The sequence below is a fragment of the Poeciliopsis prolifica genome, unplaced genomic scaffold (assembly GCF_027474105.1).
Source record: "Poeciliopsis prolifica strain line A6 unplaced genomic scaffold, Auburn_PproV2 SCAFFOLD002, whole genome shotgun sequence".
NCBI classification, from domain to species: domain Eukaryota; kingdom Metazoa; phylum Chordata; class Actinopteri; order Cyprinodontiformes; family Poeciliidae; genus Poeciliopsis; species Poeciliopsis prolifica.
In genome coordinates, this window is record NW_026562377.1 from 1,396,835 (window position 1) to 1,415,829 (window position 18,995).

An 18,995-nucleotide genomic window follows, 5' to 3' on the forward strand; every position below is an offset into this window, starting at 1 on the left:
AGGTTGGAAATGTGAGGATTCATTGCAAAAAACGCTTGAAGCAAATCATTAATTTAATGCACATGCGTTCAGACGGCTTCTGTTTACAGCCTGGCTAAAGAAAAATTCAGGAATTTTAGAGAAAATGTGTGAAATTCATGTCAAATTTGAGTTTTTTGTGTTGTTCATCTTTTGAAACTCAAAAATTCCAAAGTTTTTTTTTAATAGAAAATTTCTGAGATTTTGTGAGAATTGCTCTAATAGAGATTAAAGTTTTTATCAGTGGATTTCATCCTCTTCCATGTCCTGGTATCATATTTCACATATTACATTTATATTGATGTTGTCTCAATAAAATAAACTTCATAAAGGATCCGCTAGTTTAAACTGGGCCAAGATCCTCATCCTCCTCATTTATAACAACAAAACACAAAAAAACTAAATATTTAAAACGACTTTTACAGTTTTTACGTTATGAAATCAGAGCTTGTACTTAAAAGTATTATTTCAACATTAGTGCTCTGCCAAACTCTTAAAGTGCCACCATGACCTCTCCGCAGACAGAGGCATGCTGGGAAATGTAGTTTACTGAAACCGAACGGATTCGGCGAAGACGAATCACTAAACTACATTTCCCACAATTCCTAGCGCGTTTTCTTCCTCCTCTCCTTCCTTCCTGCAGCTTCGGCCCTTCTCAGCTGAAAAAGGAAGATGAGAAGCCGCCGCTGCAGCCCCGAACAGAACCGACCCTGAACCGAACCGGACCTCCAGAGGAATGTCGGCGGAGCGGCTGCTGTCGGAGCGCAGGCCGAGCCCAGCTGCCGAACCCCGGCCCTGAACGCGACGCGACCAGCCTGGAGCAGCGGGCGGGTGGAGCTGCAGCCCCGCCGGGCCGGACCGAACCGAACCGAACCGAGCCGAGGAGAGTTCCTGTCATCCACCGTCCTGCCTGCCGGCGATGCAGAGAAACCCGCGGGACTAAAGAGTGGACCGCATCTGAAACCAGAACCGAACTGAAGCCCGCATTCAGGTGAGACCCCTCCCTGCACACCTGGGCGCAGCCGGGAGAACCGCTGGTTCTGGTTCGGTGTCATGTTAGAGCGAATCCAAGCGGTCCGTCTGAGTAATGCAGGAGCAGTTTGGACCAGTTCGGACCAGAAGTTCCGTCCAGTCAAAATGAGGCTTTAATGCTTTATTTAAACTTTTCTCCTCCTGAACTGCAGGATTTAATGAAACTGCTCACAAACATCAAACTGACTCATATTTGGTTAAATGTCAGTAAAGTTGATGATCGGAGGTGAAATTAGAGGAAGATGTTTTTTCCTGATTGTTCTGGCTGTGAATCGAGCCCACAGCATGATGCTGCCACTGGTGCTTCGGTTTCTAGGTCTGAAAACTTTATATCCGTCCTCATCAGGATGAATCTATTCAATTAGAAATGAGTATTTCAGACATTTATATGTTGTTGTCTTCCCTGTTGACTTTATAAGTCGTTGTTTTTCTTGGTTAAAGTGTAATTCACCTTAAGAACCAAAGTACCAAACCAGGATTTTTGTGAATCGCCACCAAACCCAAATTCCCACTTCACTGTGAAAAGAACCAAATCCTTTGAGTGACCTGTTCCCCTCCTGGCCTGTGGGGGCGCTACACCAAGAACCAGTGAAGAAAACGACAGAAACAGCTTCCTGTTTTGTGAAATGGAGTGGTGTCAGGTTTTAGTGTTTGGAGGATTTCTCTTCAAGGTTAAAGATCATGAAGGATTCATCCTGCTAGAGCTAGGCTAGCACGCTTGATTTACCCAGAATGCCCCTGTTGTTGCTTTTTGATGGCTCCGGTTTAATCGGGACGATGTTTTCCTCTGTCCTCCTCCAGGTGGCGGCATGGAGCGCTCCGGCAGCATCCAGCTGGACATCCCTGACTTCAGCAACTCCGTCCTGTCTCACCTGAACCAGCTGCGCGTCCAGGGCCGCCTGTGCGACATCGTGGTCAACGTCCAGGGCCAGAGCTTCCGCGCGCACAAGGTGGTCCTCGCCGCCAGCTCGCCGTACTTCCGCGACCACATGTCGCTGAGCCAGATGAGCACCGTGTCGCTGACGGTCATCCGCAACCCGTCCGTGTTCGAGCAGCTGCTGACCTTCTGCTACACGGGCCGCCTCTGCCTGCAGCTGGCTGACATCATCAGCTACCTGACCGCCGCCAGCTTCCTGCAGATGCAGCACATCATCGACCGCTGCACCCAGATCCTGGAGGGCATCCACCTGAAGATCAGCCTGGCCGACGTGGACGAGGCGACGCGTGACGACGACGACGGCGCGCCGCCGCGGGCGGCCCGGCCCGGCAGGACCGTGGAGGCCATGGTGCGCGGCGGCGGCGGCCATCACGGCGGGCTGAGGCTGCTGGGCGCCAGGGGCGGCACGGAGGCGTGTGAGGTCATCAGCCCGGCGGAGGAGCCACTCAGCCCGCCGCCGACTGTGGAGCACAGCGGGCTGGCGGGACCCGGCGCCACCAGCAGCAGAACCAGCAAGGAGCCCATTCTCCGCATTAACCGGGCCGGCCAGTGGTACATGGAGACGGGCAGCGAGCCGGAGAGGACCGACAGCGCCGAGGAGGGCGGCGGCGGCGTGGACCGCATCAGGATCAAAACGGAGCGCATGGAGGACTGGATCGGAGCCGGAGGGAACCAGGAGGAGGCGGCGGCCGCAGAGGAGGGCGGAGCCACGGTGATGATCGACACGTCGGGCCGCAGCACGCTGATGACGGCGCCGCTGGGCGGGCTGGGAACCCGCAGCGGACAGGCGTCCTCCAGCTTCAGCGAAACGGACCGGTGAGTCTGAACCACACTAATTAATGTTGTTTTAAGATGGTTCTCATGTTTCACAATAAATAAATTACATACTAACACAGTTTCTAAAAAATCGATTATTCTGGCGATTAATCTTCTAAAATAATTGCCACTCTGCAGATCTTTTATAGAATAAATACAAATAAACAAAGAGTTAAATTACTTATCAGATGTTATTTATCATGATAAATAATCAATTCCTAAATTAGTTGATCAGTAATGGATTAACGGTGATCGTCCAGGTTCAGTCCCACCGGCAGCGTGGTCGTCCTCACCGAGCGCCAGAGAGCGAAGAGCGAGTCTCCGAGTCGAGCCGACGAACTGCGGCAGCCGAGCTCTCAGGTAAGAACCCGAACATCTGGAACATCAGGCGACACCAGGCGCTTTCCCGCCAGAACCGACCCAGATCTACCGCAGTCTGAAAACTTGATTTATTAAAAAAATGTTGTTATTGAAACTGAAAAGATTGATCTCCTCTGTCTTCTAGAAATGGCCAATCAGAACCAGGAGGCGGGTCTTAGTGCTGTCAATCACTTCTTCCTTCTCTTTGCTACACTGCATCTAGCATAGCCAGTGATAGCTGCTAAGGCTAGTTAGCATAGCCACTGTTAATGGTGGATAAACAGTTTTGTTGTAGTGATTAGCACATTTAACATCACATACACACGGTTGATTGGCAGCGCTAAGCCCCGCCTTCTGGCTCTGATTTGTTGTTTTTGGTGCATTTCTTCAGACTGCAGCTCACGGATTGTATTGATCTGTTCATAGATTATCTGTCTCATAACATAATGTCATGGCATGGGGATAATTTAAATAAATATGTAAAATAATATATATTTATTAATAAACTTTTAAAGCTTTGAGCCAAAAATAACAAAATCTCCCAAATAAAACCACCAGATTCCTGACGGAGCTTCTCAACACGTTTTGTCCAAAACATTTAAACTTTCTTACATGCAGAGTCGGGTCGTAACTGTCACATTTTAATAATATTATTACTGTGTTGTTCTTTTTCATGGTTAAAATTTCTGGATTTTCTTCCCACTAAATGAAAATCAAACCTGTTTTAACCAGAATGAGACTCACGCCTGCAGTTTCTCTTAACGTTTCTTATTGGTTGATTCAAACATTTGGAAAAATTTATTTTTCTTGATTTCATTTTGTACTTTTATGAATTATTGTAATTTTGAGCCTTACAATACCAAAAATTCCTCTTAACATTATATTTTGGTCCGTCTGATGATGTAGTTTTTAAATGATTTGATCAGTCACTTGGTATCTGAATAAACTTTTTATCAAACACTTTTTCGCTCTAAAGTCTTTTCTTGTACCGATACTTTTTACTTTTACTTGAGTAAATCCTGTTGCAGTTTTAGGGGTTTTTGCTCTGGTTGAACCTAAATGACCTCGTTTAGTTTATTTTAGCTCCTGATCCTGTTTTTGTTGGTCTCTTGTGAGTCTGATTTGTCCGTGTGTCCGTCAGGGCGAGGAGCACGCGGCGTTCGACATGGGCGGCTACGAGGATTACCTGAGGGAGCAGGTGGGCGACCGCTGGTTCCGCTACAACCCGCGGCTCACCTGCATCTACTGCTGCAAGTCCTTCAACCAGAAGGGAAGCCTGGACCGCCACATGCGGCTGCACATGGGCATCACGCCGTTCGTCTGCCGCATCTGTGGGAAGAAGTACACCCGCAAGGACCAGCTGGAGTACCACATCCGCAAGCACACCGGCAACAAGCCCTTCCACTGCCACGTCTGCGGGAAGAGCTTCCCCTTCCAGGCCATCCTCAACCAACACTTCCGCAAGAACCACCCGGGCTGCGCGCCGCAGGAGGCCCACAGCGCCTCGCCCGAGACCACCACCGCCTCCGTCCCGTCCCGCGGCGGCGGCCCGAGCGACGAGGCCTCGCCCAGCCAGGAGGAACCCGAGGCCGGCGGCGGCAGCAACAGCGGCCATTACGCAGACGGCCCTCAGACCTCGGTTTCCACCACGGGGCCCGACTGACCCGGGCGGAAACGAGGCGAACGCCGCCGGTCCCGTCTGAAGGCAACGCACACCTCAGAGTCCGAAATGAGATTCTTACCGCTTTAAACCGCATCTACCTTCACTAACCAGACAGAACAGATTAAGCTAAAGATGAAGAATCGCCACACACTCCTACAACCTCACACACACACAACGCTCAGCGGCGCCGCCGTCAACTTTATTTTGCAGGTTTCTACTTTCTGGATATCCGGGTTCACAACGCAGCATCACAAGTAGCGGTGCACCGATTACCAATTACGACCGGTTCTGATTTTTACGACTGAATTTTGCTAAATATTGCAGAGTTAGCACCAGTGGGTCAAACCTCTCGCACATCGGAGTAGAAGAGGACAGAAGTTGATTTTTAGACCTTTTTGGAGGAAATCGGGCCGATTTATCGGTGCACCTCTAATCCCGACCGTCTGGGGAAACTGGGGGAGAAGGAGGGCTTTGCCAAGATACTCAGTGCCAGTTTTACGGTTCAAATCCTTTTTATTTGCCTTGAGACAATCCGGAGCAGTCAGGTTAATAATAATAATAATCATTGCGCTCTAAGTGCCACAGCGATGACGGTTTCATCTCAGCGCCACTGGAGTTTCTGACGTTGTCACATTTCATTTTTTACACTACAAACAAAAAAACTGCAGCTCTAACTTCTCAGTCCTGAAAACATTTTGCTCCGTTTACAGTTTTATCCATTTCGTTTTGTTGCTTACAGGATGGTGGCTTCAAATATCCCAGTTTAGATTATTTTGACTTTCGGATTTACTGTTTAAATCTTCATCATTGATAATCAATATTTGTGATGAAAAGAAATCTTTCAGGTCTATTGATGCTGAATTTGTGGGTTTAAATGCTACATCAGTGACAATAAGACAGAAAAACTAGGGATACCCGACATCAGCAGCCGCCGATATTTTATCCGATAAGTGAAACTGAGGCGATATAAAGACACGATGTTTATTTCCATCTTGTTGCTGCTTGGTTCTTGAGGGAGTTAGCTATGCTAACAAAAGGCTAGTTACGCTAAACCAAAAGCGCTATAATATATTTAGAATATATATTATGTTTATATCTTTTCCTGTCCATCTTATTATGTTTCTTTATGTATCTTGCTACAAGTTATTGAGGGAGTGAAGGAAGTGAAACAGTTGCATAAATTATCTTAATCCACTTCAAAATAAAAGCATGAAGCTAAACATCAAAGTATTTCATAATAAAAACTAAAAGTTCTCAAAACAACCAATAAAATTGGCGCTTTAAAATGGATCCAGAATTATTCATTTAGGCAAAGCTAAGTGGGCTAAACTACTGAAAGTTAGCTAAAAAGCTAAGCTAAGGATTCTTAGCGGTTCTTAGCGAGTTAGCGGACGTTAGCATTTGAGAAAATGTATAATACCGGTTATTGGCTAAACTAATTCAATATCAACCAAAATTTATGAACAAAAACATCAGTTTCTCTTCTGAAAGATATATTATTTTAAAATTACAATAGCTATTGTTTATAATTATCATTAAAGAATAATTGTACTAAATAAATAATATATTAGTAACTATAATTCAAATGTGCAAAAAGTCTGTAAAATTGCCGTCGAGCAGAATAAAAGCATCTCTGGAAAAAAAACTGAGTTATCTTAGCGATCATACAAACAAAAGGGAGTTAGCTTTTGTTTGTATGTAGAGTTTTTTTATGTAGTTTTTTCTTTTAGGTCTATTAATTAGTTGCTGGGCAGAAATCAGAGCAGAGGGATCCGAACTCTGGACCGTCAGCTTCTGATCGACATGATTTTTATGATTTCTATATATAATATGATTATATTGTGTGATATTTGAAGCCATCAGCCGCAGAGAAACTCCAGTCGCTGGTTTATTAGTTCAATTGGCTGTGAAATATTTAACCGGATCATGTTGATGTTTGCTAACTGTGGCGGTGAAACCTTCCAAGTTTGTCATAGATTCAGACTGAACCACGGAGCAGCGGGACAGTAGGACAGAAACAGTCTCAGATAAGCTACACAGCTCGATAATTACCTCTCATCACTACGCAATACGGCTGCTGCTCACTCAGCACCACCACCGGGGGGCGCTCTGGTCCGACAGACTTCAGATCGATTTTATAAACAGGTCTTTGTTTCTCTATCATTACTGTTCACCTCTGTACTTCTGACAGTTTATTATTTAGAGGAGGAAATGATCAGAAATCTATCAATTAATGACGCATTAAATCTTCTGCACTCAACCTAAAATATCACTGACTGTGTAAGTTAATTTTACCATAACAATTAATTAAAACGGCTTATTTAATAATACTGTTATAAATCAACAAGCTATCTATTACGCATAAGTTGGCCATATATTTAAAGTAGTTTTCTAAATTGATCCATTTTACAAAATACAACTTATCTGGGCCTAAAAAAGAAAGAATTTAGTCCTGAAAATCCAGTTGGATTAAAAAAAAAATCAAATTTTTATCACAAATTGTCTCAATAAAAGCAATTAATGAGTATTAAACAGCTTAATTTGATCAGTAAACTGTAGAATGATTTCAATCCAACATTATTCTGTTTCCTGGCCAACTTCTTTAGAACAAGTTAGTGGAATAAAAATATTAAAAATAACTTAAAATCAGTTTTGGGGAATTATGTAAGATATTAATTGGAGTGTTAAAAGTCTGTGACTCAAAAAAACACTTTACATTTTGTATTTTGCTGGTTCAAAGAGCTTCTCTGTTTTGTTGAGCTTCTGTTGCTAATTTAGCTAACATAGTTAGCTCGAGCTAATATAATTAGCTGATGCTATTTTTGCCTTCAAAATGTAACTATTTGTGGATATTTCACTTGCAACCAAGAAAAATGAAACGTATCAGAAAAAAACCCCAAAATGAACAAGAAAAACAAACAAGTTTAAAGGAGAGCAAAGAAACTGGAAGCTAGCCGTTACCTCGCTACGTCAGCTAGCCAGCGCTAGGAAAAACAGTGGAAAACGACTCATTGTTGAACGTTTATAAGCCCGATTTTAAATAGATTTCAGACATAACTCCAGTCAAAGCTTGGAAGCAGGATTATTGTTTTCAGGTGAAGCTCAGCCAACCTGAGTGATTTTTTAGCTGATGCTAATTAAACGTGGTTTTATCCACAGTGCATTAGACGTACTGCGTCATTAACGGCTGAAGATCTGAGAGTAAAACGAATAGACAGAGCTCTACCAGGTCAGACCAGATGGATGTAAAAACCCGGACGTTTTAAACCTCCAGACGTTGCATGTCAGAGCAACTGGCAACCAAAGGACAGCGGCCATTTTGGTTCTCCGAAACACCCAAACTTCCGCACTTAACGGCAACTAAGAGTCGTGGTAGAAAAAGTTTTTTTAAAAACAGAACAATAACAAATCTACAGATATTATCAGACAGATGTATTTAAACTACTAAGATGTTTTTGTTTTTTGCTTCTAAATGTAAATGAGTTTAATCGCTGCGTGTGGGAGGTAGCACATGGATCCGCTGTTACTGTTTTCTACAGAACTGTGAATCTGATTCTCAGTGGACAGTAAAAAACGTTTTTTATGCAAGTGAAGCCAGCGGCTCCGTCCTCACACTGAGCGACTCGAGATTTTCCTCTCGGATCTCACAACCAGAGCCGCCGCCGCCACGCTCACATTCAGGCCTAACCAGGATCTATCAGGTATAAAGACTTCCTACTTTAGTCTCTCAAATGGACGTTTTCTGTTGGTGTTTTCCCTTTGTAGCAGAGCATTAACGGTTAAACCTCAGTGCAGTTTGCACACCGCAGAAATAAAATATTCATGTACACAATAGCAGCAGGTAAAAAATATCAAATAGTACTTTTGTGAGGAACAACTGGATTACAGAAAATACAAAAACAGGGCTGGGCAATATGAGCAAATATACTGAAACCACAGGACCTCTGGAGGTGTACTGCAGCCACAGTTAATACAGACTTTAATGGAAATTTAGTGATTTTAATAGATTTCGACTTTGTGTTTTTTACAAATGAAGACACTTTATTGTGTAATATTGCTACCATTACAATTTCAGTGACCAGTTGGAGCTGGATGTGTCATTTAAAAGAGATTTTGTAAATGAAACTGAGCATTTTTATACATTAAATCCAACAGTTCATTCATCTTTATGATGTGCATCAAAGAAAGTGCTTCTAATCTCTGTAAAAAAGCACAATCTGATTAACTGCTTCTGGTTTTTACTTTTCCTTTCCTCCAAGCATCATAAAAAACAAACATGAATCTAATCTGGTCACATTTGGAGGAAACTTCATATTCAGAAGCCGCCAAAATGCTTATGACTAGCTAACATTATTGTCCAAAATTAGACTTAAGCAAAGTGAAATTTACCAAAATTCTATTTCAAAGGTGTTTTGTTCCTTTGTAAAATTTGAAAATATGGCAACAATTAGCATAACGTATTAAGGTAACTGCAAATCTAAAAGCTTCAGATTTTTAATACTTTGAAGCCAATTCAAGCCAATCAGTGAGCCAGTCTAATTTCTGATTAGTGGTAAAACCTTTCTAGATATTTGTTCAAGGCAAAGCAGATGATAGTAATAAGAAATCTAAAATATATATATATATATACATTTGCCTTGGTAAGTTTTAGACTCTTATAGTTACCTTTTTGTGTAAAATATAGATTTTAAATATACAATTACCTTGCTTTAAAAAAAGAAACAAATGCAGATGCTATAAGACAAACCAGAACCGGCCTGAACCGGTCAGAACCGGTTCCGACCGGCTGCTGATTTTCATGTTGTATTCTTAGACTGATCTCATGATTTAAAACTTGAAACTGCAACACAAATGGATTATTAAATTATATATACATATGTAAAAAATAAAGATGTACAAATATTTATTAATCATAACTAGTTATTAAAACTATGAAAAGAAAAAGGAATAAAATAATGCTACAGTAAGTTCAAGCCTTTCTTTGTAAGATTTAGTTTTTTTTGTAATATTTTCAATCCTTCAATTAAACCCTCCCGTGTTATAAGTATCATTAATATAATATCCCTGTAACCAAATACCTCATTTACTTGTCATCCAAATGGTTGAGATGCTAACCCATTGTTAGCTTGTTAGCTTCTAGCGAACTAAAGATGATGGATGTGAAGACTTTAAATTTGGAGAAATGTTTATTTAAAGCTTTATTAGTTGTTGATTTCCTGTAAAATGAAGTTGTATTAATTGTGGCTCAGACATCTTGTGTTTTTAAATTATATTTTAAAATACCATATATAGAAAGTAAATGTTGCCCAGCGAGCAACACAAAGACGTTAATCCAGTTTGACTTCCTGAAACTTCAGGAACAAACGTTTAAGTTTAGGATTTGTTTTCACATAAAGTCTTGACTTATTTTAAAGGTGCAGTTTTAAAAAATGCCACGATAAGCCTTTTAATTTTTCCGTTTTAGTTGTTTTTGGTTTGGCTGAGGTCTCTTCATTTATCCACACGTCGTTTTAAGCCAGTTAGTCGGAAGCGAACCAGATTGGTTCTGGTTCTGTTAAAGGAATCCGGAGGGAAAAGTCGGATCCACGTTTTCGTTTTTTGCTGTGAATTTTTTTCTTCTCTTCATTTTTATCATTTCCTACCAAAATAAATCCCAAACAAACGACTGGTAAATTTTAATGAGTCATTGCGAAGTGACGATCTTCCTGCCTCCGATCTTCGTAAAATCCGACGTTTCCCTCTGAGTTTTGTTTTTTACTCTCTAAATATTTTCATATTCAAACTGTGAAAAACAGCCAAACCTCATCAGCCACATCATCACCCGGACTCCATCTTGTTTTTTTTTGGTAACTCTGCTTTTCTACAACATGCCAAACTTTGTTTTCTTGTTTCTTTAGCTCAAGTCTGAAACTACTTGCTTTTTAATATTTTTTACTGTGTGAATTTAATGTTTAGTATAAATAATATACAGTAACTTTGACCACAATATGCCTAATTATAAATCAAATCATTTAAACATAATCACTTAATGAGATTACTCCTTACTGTTGATTCCTCAAAGTATATCCTAATATATTGAAGCAGAAAATGAAATTTAGTGAATGAACTTTTAATATTGTACTTTTTGTTTGTTTTTAAGGAGGTACCTGACGAGCTCTTAATAGATGAACCTGAAAGGTTTTATGTGAAGCTCTTATGTTGCATGTGTCTATTGCTAAATCATGTTGGAAATAGGGGTGGGAGGGGGGTTGTGTGTGAAGGCCAAAGGTCGATTAGTTTAAGTAAAAAAAAAAAAATGTGAAGAAGCTTCTTTCACGATGACCACTAGATCACTCACAGGTTGTTTCTCCTCCAGAGGAAATAAAGCACTTTAAGTGTAAAGCTGCAGTGACTCTCCTTTTCCTTTCTTCATATTTGAACTGTTACCATATTATGACGGTCTGAAGGCTGAAACAGTTGCCTTAAGTCAGAGGCCTACTCAGTGGCTGGAGTACTGACTGCTGCTGGAGATCCTTCCTGACCACAGCATCACCATTTCCATCGACATGTTTCAGATTCTTGGATGAGACGAGTCACGGCAAATAAATGACTAATTAAACCAGAAGAAAAGTCGTAAAGAAGATTTAAGAATAAAGAAAGATTACAAGGAAAAGTCGTCAGAGTTAAGAGAGTGAAGTAATATTAACAGAATAAAGTCACAATACTACAAGAATAAAGCAATGCAAGAATAGTCATAAAAATATGAGAATAGTCATAATAATGCTAAAGTAAAGAATATATTCAGAATAAAGCTGTAGTATTAGGAGAATGAAGTATGAAATATTTAAAACATTTAATTTGCTTTGGGTATAAAGTATTTCTGAATTTAATACCAGAAAATTAGAGTTTAAATCCATTCTGGAAATATTAAGTAAATAATAAACTATCGCAGACGTTGGGCCAGAAATTCAGAACCGTTTTTATTTTTTCAATTATTTTTTTATTCTGTGTATTTTTTATTAAACTGTCAGAAACTTCAGTTTATTGGATCCAAACAAAGAAGGATTTTACATTTACAGGGACAGAGGAGCTGGAATCAAACCATTAAAGTGGCCTAGTCCAAGTCTAGTTGAAAATCAACATTAGGTATTCAAAGTAAGTTTAATATGTGAATGTTTTATTTGAGATCTTCTGCAGCTGCATTATGTTTGTTTCTGGTGCCATCGAATCCAGAAACCCTCCTGACCTCTGGATGATTTCTACGCGGCGGCGTTGTTTTATCGGCGGGCGTCATTGCTGGCAGGGGTCGGCCACGCGGCCGACGAACAGCAGCGTGTTCAGCGTCGACTCTCTGATGATCACCAGGAACGGATGATCGGCCAGAAAAAACTCCCGGTCCAGGTTCAGGGAGCGTCCGACGGCGACCACGGCGGTGGAGGCGGCGGCTTCGCTTCCCTCCTCGTTCACCTAGAAACCAAAAACAAGCCCACACAGATCAGATTAAACTTTAACTAGACCAATTGGCAGCAGTTTGAATGAAAACAAACAGAAAACATGAACTTTGTGTTCCTGACCTCCAGGAAGGCTTTGTGGTAAGCTTCAGAGATAAACAGGGAGTCGCTGCCGTCCTCCAGGATTCCTGAAAAAACACCTGATTATTATTGTTTCATAAATATAATCAATAATTAATGTGTTTTAATCTGCAACACATTTGACTAAAAATGTGTTGCACTGGAACTGAATTTCACTGATTTTTTTCATTTCAGTGTGAAATATTCAACTTTAACCTGAAATCTGCTTAAAGTTGTAAAAATACCAGACTAAAGTCATGAAGTTAGCCGAATAAAGTAATAAATAAATATAACAAAATTTCTGAAAAATAAAATGCTGAATAAATGTATCGGTTATAAATCAGGAAATCATTAAATTACTGATTTTTTATTCTGCTAATACTATGAAATTATTCTAGTAATTAAAAAGAAACTTTCTTTGGTTTCTATGGGGATTGGTTCTGGCCCAGGTTCTGGTTCTGTTCCAGGTTCTGGTTCTGTTCCAGGTTCTGGTTCTAGTTGTGTTTCTAGTTCAGGTTCTAGTTGCCTTCCTGGTTCTGGTTCTGGTACCGGGCAGGCTGGCCCTGTCTGGGCTGAACAGGTCAGTCAGGCCCATCTGCTCCAGCTTGTCCTTCAGGCTGAAGCTGTCCTCCACCCTGAAGCGCGGGACGGAGACGGACACGGTGGTTTCTCTCATCTGGTCCAGCCAGACCTTCAGCTTGTTCTGGTCCAGATTCTGCTCCACCTGAACGGAAAAACTCACTAAATAATCCGACATTCATCCGATTCTTTCGACAAGAACTGATTTTCGCTCCTGGTCGGAGGTTCAGCTTGTGGCTGCAGTGTGTGACTTTTATTTTAAAAAATCCTTGTTTACATGTTTGTTGTTGTGACAGTTTGATAAACACAAATCATCTGTGAAAAAAATTGTTTCCCAGTTAACTAAAAACAACCAATCAGAGCCAGGAGGCGGGTCTTAGCGCTGCCAATCACCCTTTGTATATTATGAGTGCTAATGCCAGTTAGCTTAGCCACCAATGATGGATAAATGGATTTCCTGTAACGGTGGGTTGTTTCTGTGATATAAGCACAATTAGCAGCATGTTCATGAGGATGATTGACAGCACTAAGGCCCTCCTGTTGGCTCCGATTGGTTGTTTTTGGTTAATTTCTTCAAACAGCAGCTTAGGCAGGATGTAGAGGAGATCGATCTTGTCACAGATTATTTGTCTCATAACAAACAGATTTAACAAATATCTGTTAAATTATAAAAGTTACATACTGCAGCTTTAATGTCGATGTTCAGAAGTCTGACTCGTTTGTTTTTTTTGCCCCAATGTTGGCAGAAATGCTTCACCAAATGTCTCAGGTAATCTCTACCTTCAACTCATCACCTGTTTCCTCGCTCTAAACTTCCACCTCAATTCAATTCCAGTAGCTTCTGGCTAACAAATGTTTTTTATGTTTTCATTTCTCTGCAATACTTCTGAATTTATTTACAGCCTCAAAGCTACCAGATCGTTTTCTCTTTGTGGAGGAGGTGACGTCGTCTACCTGACTGAGCGGATGGCCTTTGTTTGGCAGGATGATCACCATGGTGATGTCGTCTCCTCGGTACGGCATCTCCAGCAGCTGCACCTTCTCCTCACGCAGGTCCTTGTAGTTGAACTTGATCTCCTGGTACATCATGGGGACCTCGCAGCTGCGACTCTCATCCACAAAGAAGTCTGACGTTGTCAGGCTGTCTTTGGAAAACTTGTTTTTCCACAAACCCTGCAAGGGAAACAAAAACTGTCGCTCAGTGTTCAGGAACATCAGATTATCTTTGTATGCAGATGATATCCTGCTTTTTGTCTCTGATGTCCTAAAACAGATTCCTATCCAGATTGCTTTATCTTCACGACTTTAACAACCTTGAAGTAGATGGTGTTGACAAGAACCAGAACGGTGTTGGAGTCCAAGGCGCCGGACGGCAGCGTGTCCTGGATTCTGTTCTCCGTCTTGTTGGAGATCCAGTCGTTGATGGTGATTCGAGCCGCCTCCGGGTTTGCCTGCCAACAGAGGAGTTACTGGTACTGATCCAGTTTGACTTGAAAACCAGCAGATTCCTTATATGAACTCTATCAAGATTTTTGGAGCACAAACCAACATCATCTGCATAGAGGGTAAAATTCTCAGCAAAATTACAACAGGGCAGGACAAACAAAGTTCAAAATATTAAAGGAATTTAAGAAAAATAATTTTATTGTGACTATAAATTAAATGATTTATTCCTAATTTTATGATAATAAATTATAATTTTTAAGTATAATTGAACAATAATCACTTTTATATAATTGTAATTCATTTCAATCAATCAATCAAATTTTATTTGTATAGCACATTTCAGCAGCAAGGCATTTCAAAGTGCTTTACATCATAAACACAAAACACAAAGGCATGCAACATAGAATAAAATACCAAGTTTTTTTTTTTCCCTTTTCCTTTTCTTCCCCTTTTTCCTTCTTTTTCCCCTTCTCTCCTCTTTCCCTTTCTTCCCCCTTCCCTTTGACACGGAATTTGAGCGCCTGTTACCGCCGGACTCCGCCGTCCGTTTAACCACGGGTATTCGCCGTGGTTTCCCACAACAGGAAAAAAAAAAAAATTATTACATACATATCCACAAAATCAAATCCATACATGTTACATTTCAAATGCAACTCTAAACAGGTGCGTTTTTACTTGAGATTTGAAGGAAGTCAGGGTTTCTGCTGTTTTACAGTTTTCTGGAAGTTTGTTCCAGTTTTGTTGCATAGATGCTGAAAGCTGCTTCTCCTCTCTTGGTTCTGGTTCTGGATGCAGATCAGAACCAGAACCAGAACCTGAGAGTCTGGAAGGTTGATCCAACAACAGCAGATCTTTGATGTATTGTGGTGCTAAACCGTTCAGTGATTTGTAAACTAACAACAGTATTTTAAGTCTATTCTTTGAGCTACAGGGAGCCAGTGGAGGGACTTTAAAACTGGTGTTATGTCTCTATCTTCCTGGTTCTAGTGAGAACGCGAGCAGCAGCATTCTGGATCAGCTGCAGCTGTTTGATTGATTTGTTGGACAGGCCTGTGAAGACGCTGTTACAATAAATCAATGAGACTAAAGATAAACGCATGGATGAGTTTCTCTAGATCTGGCTGAGACATTAGTCCTCTAATCCTGGAGATGTTCTTCAGTGATAGAAGGCCGATTTTATTTTATTTTATTATTTATAAAAATAAATATAGTCTACTCTAATTTAGCAAAAATGCTGTTATTTTTTTTTTGTTTTTAACAAGAAGTGAAACTCAATTAACATTTTTAATTAAGTTAACTGCAAGGTCTTAATTAATTAATTAATTAATTGCATTTTAATTGAAAACCATTACAGAAATACAGGCAACTTTTTAAAATTTAAAGTTAAGTTTTGAGATTAATATTTTGAAAAAAAAAATATTTTGAAAAGTCAAACATTTTTGATTTTTGAAACTCGGAAAATGTAAAAGTTTTTTCTAAAAAATGTCTTTTTTTTCCAGAAATCTACTCCTTTTTTGATTTTCCGTCCACATTGGCCTTCATATGGCATCATAGATGTTTATTTATTCAATAATTTAGCAGCAGAAATGGTTTTTGAATTGAAAACGTTGCTTGTTTTGTCTAACATGGTTTTCAATTAAAACAATTAATTATTAGACTCTGCAACCTGTGTTTAAAAAGTGATTAATTGCGTTAAAAATTTAGAATAGTATTAATTTGTTAATCAAAGAACATTAGACAAAGAAAAACATATTTAATATTAAAGTATTAACTTCCTGCCCAGTGGAAATGTTTTGTTTCAGCCTGTGAAGGTTTCCAGTAGTTATTAATCTGGAGACATTTTGAAACGGTTGGATAATTTCTGACGTCACCTTGAAGTTGAGAGGCATGAGTTTGGCTCCGTACACGGTCTCGCTGATGTTCTGGTACGTCTCGTTAAAGTAGAGCGACTTGTCCCCGAACAGGCGGTTGGCGGAGACCAGCAGCGTCGTTTTGTCTTTCTTCCTGTACAGTCGGCAGTTCAGTTTGGCGAAGAAGAAGTGGATCATATCTGATGTTTTCTCCTTGATGGTGTCAAACTGAAACACCTGCAGATGCAAACATCGGGTCGGGTCAGAGTAAACTACTGACTGGATGTGGAGCAGAATCAAATGTCACCTAAATTTTTATTCACTTTTCTTTAAATGTTAGTTTTAAAATTTGGGCTTAAAATCATTGAATCTTAAAAATAGGATTTGTTTTATTAAACCCACAAAAATATTCTCAATGTGATTTTTGTCCAATTTTTACCTGGTCAATACAATAAAAAAATGTTTTAATTAAATAAAAGAAATGGATTTATTATTTTTTTTAGCTTAGCACTTTCTTAATTTTGTTGTAATTTTTTCAAATTAAATTCTAAAGCGATAATTTTCCTGACTGCTTTGTAAACTTTCTGCTGAGTAAAGTTTGACATCCGTGTTGAAGTTTTGGGTTTTAGCTGTTAAAATTATTTAAGTAGTTGGGCTTTTATACACATGCTTTTATTTTGAAGTGTTTAAGTAGTTCTGCTTCCTCTCCTCACTACTTCGCCATTTAGTGTTAGCAGAACCAATGTTTATGATTAGCTTTTTAGCATTAGCTCTTGCTAAATATCTTGTGGATGTCGCACTTTAGCATTAGCAGGACCAATGTTTATGGTTAGTATTGCAGCATTAGCTTCTGACAAATACCATGTTGCCATAATGCTTAATGTTAGTGAAGCTAATGTTTATGACTAATACATTAGCATTAGTTTTACTAAATTTTCTGATGGTGCAAAATTTTAGCATGATCAGAACTGTTATGATTAGTGCTTAGCATTAGCTTCAATTGATACAATGATGGTGTAACGCTTTAGAGTTCATTATTAGCTTCTGCTAAATATTGTGTTGGTGTAGTTGGTGTGTTTATGAACTATTTATGATTAGCTTTTTAGCACTTGCTTCTGTAACTATGTTGGTGTAGCTCATGATTAGTGCTTTAGCATTAGCTTAATCTAAATATCATGTTGGCTTAGTGCTTCAGCATTAGCAGAGCTAATGTTTATGAGTAGCGCTTCAAGGTCAGTGCAGCTCGCTGTCCAGTTAGCGCTAGCCACCTGTGTGCTAATGTTGGAGGGATTCCGACCTTCATGATCTGCTCCAGTGTCTGGTTGCAGGCTCCCAGTTTGGTCATGGCGAAGGCGGTGGAGATGCTGAGGGGCGACATGAAGATGTTGCTGTCTGGCGTCCGGCTGAGGGCCAGCTGCTTGTACAGGGCCAGGGCGAAGCGGCCGTTAGCCTTCGACAGCTCCCACACCCTGGGGTTGACGGGCCGCGGCTCCGGGGTCGGTTCGCCGGCCTCGTCCAGGTCGGGGCTGCGGTAGACGCAGCGCGGCTCCAGGGCGAGGTCTCTGGGTCGGGCGCTACAGATTTCCAGAATCTGCGCACTGCAAAGCAACGGCAACAATGCCAGAAGCAACCAGCAACTAGTTGTCCTCATCCTGGATGGAGGAGAGATTAGCAAACCAATTTAGGAAACCAGGAGATTTCAGAAACGATGAAGGTGCCAAAACTTTGTAGCAAAGTTAACCAGAATAAATGCAACCTGGAAATGTAATTAAATCATGAAAAACACAGCAACCGTCTCTATCGCAGCAACTGTCTCTATCGCAGCAACTGCCTCTAACACAGCAACTGTCTCTAAACAGCAACTGTCCCTAACACAGCAACTAAAACAGCAACTGTCTCTATCGCAGCAACTGCCTCTAACACAGCAACTGCCTCTAAACAGCAACTAAAACAGCAACTGTCCCTAACACAGCAATTGTCTCTATCACTGCAACACAGCAACTATTTTAGGGACAACACAGCAACTAAAACAGAAACTTTCCCTGAAACAGCAACTGCTCCTAAAACAACTGTCCATAAAACGACAACTGTCTCTAAACAGCAACTTCCTTGAGCCAATGTATTTAACAGTTGCAGAAACAACCAACCTAAAACCACATTGACCTTAAACTTATGACTTTCAGCCCCGAAACAAAACAAACAAAAACATGAATGTTTTGAAGTGGCCTAGTTAAAGCCTGGACTTGATTCCAGCCTTTAGCTAGGCCAGTGTGGGAACCCCTCCAATGCGGCTGAATCACAGCAGAGTGACGATAGAGACTTTGGATATCAGCTGCTCCTTCTGACGTTTGGTGTTTCTCAGACGTTCAGGCTGCGTTGCTGTTCTAACAAAGTGAGCAATAAAGTTTTTATCTTTTGGATTTCAGTCGGACACAAAAAGAAGATTTTCCTTCGCTTATTGATCAGAAACTTGAGGTAAACAACAACAGATTGGAGTTATAGATCAAACATCAATGAGGTCAAAGTGCTGAAGTTCAAGTAACTTTGAACATGAAAAACATAAAAAAAATCCCAAAACAAATGATCCAGAATTGGATCAGAACCAGAATCATTCTGCTAAAAATGAGGAATTTACCTGAGCAGGTTCGGTGCAGCGAGTCCAGGAGGAGAGAGCAGTCTGAGCTGCAAACAGGTCACTGTCCTGCAGAGCAACCGCAAACCCACTTCAACCTTTGAAACGACGA

The 18,995-nt window shown here is 40.6% G+C and overlaps 2 protein-coding genes across 3 annotated transcripts; one reads left to right on the plus strand and one right to left on the minus strand.

The window, feature by feature from the left end:
• Positions 1-644: 644 nt before the first annotated feature.
• zbtb37 (zinc finger and BTB domain containing 37) lies at positions 645-13,939 on the plus strand. 2 transcript variants are annotated; one of them, XR_008607312.1, is made up of 5 exons: positions 645-1,009; positions 1,852-2,803; positions 3,064-3,163; positions 4,305-8,527; positions 13,858-13,939. XR_008607312.1 is itself a non-coding variant. In XM_055050795.1 (4 exons), the coding sequence occupies exons 2-4, from the start codon at positions 1,860-1,862 to the stop codon at positions 4,824-4,826; spliced, it is 1,566 nt and encodes a 521-aa protein (XP_054906770.1). In that variant the 5' UTR covers positions 645-1,009; positions 1,852-1,859; the 3' UTR covers positions 4,827-11,211. The 2 variants fall into 2 exon arrangements, 1 of the variants encoding a protein (XP_054906770.1); XM_055050795.1 differs by lacking the exon at positions 13,858-13,939 and having other exon boundaries at positions 4,305-11,211.
• Positions 11,765-18,973, minus strand: serpinc1 (serpin peptidase inhibitor, clade C (antithrombin), member 1). Its single transcript, XM_055050812.1, has 8 exons — positions 18,887-18,973; positions 17,549-17,903; positions 16,273-16,488; positions 14,269-14,406; positions 13,910-14,128; positions 12,926-13,100; positions 12,380-12,444; positions 11,765-12,272 (listed from the first exon to the last, which is right to left on the minus strand). The coding sequence occupies exons 2-8, from the start codon at positions 17,900-17,902 to the stop codon at positions 12,096-12,098; spliced, it is 1,344 nt and encodes a 447-aa protein (XP_054906787.1). The 5' UTR covers position 17,903; positions 18,887-18,973; the 3' UTR covers positions 11,765-12,095.
• Positions 18,974-18,995: the final 22 nt, after the last annotated feature.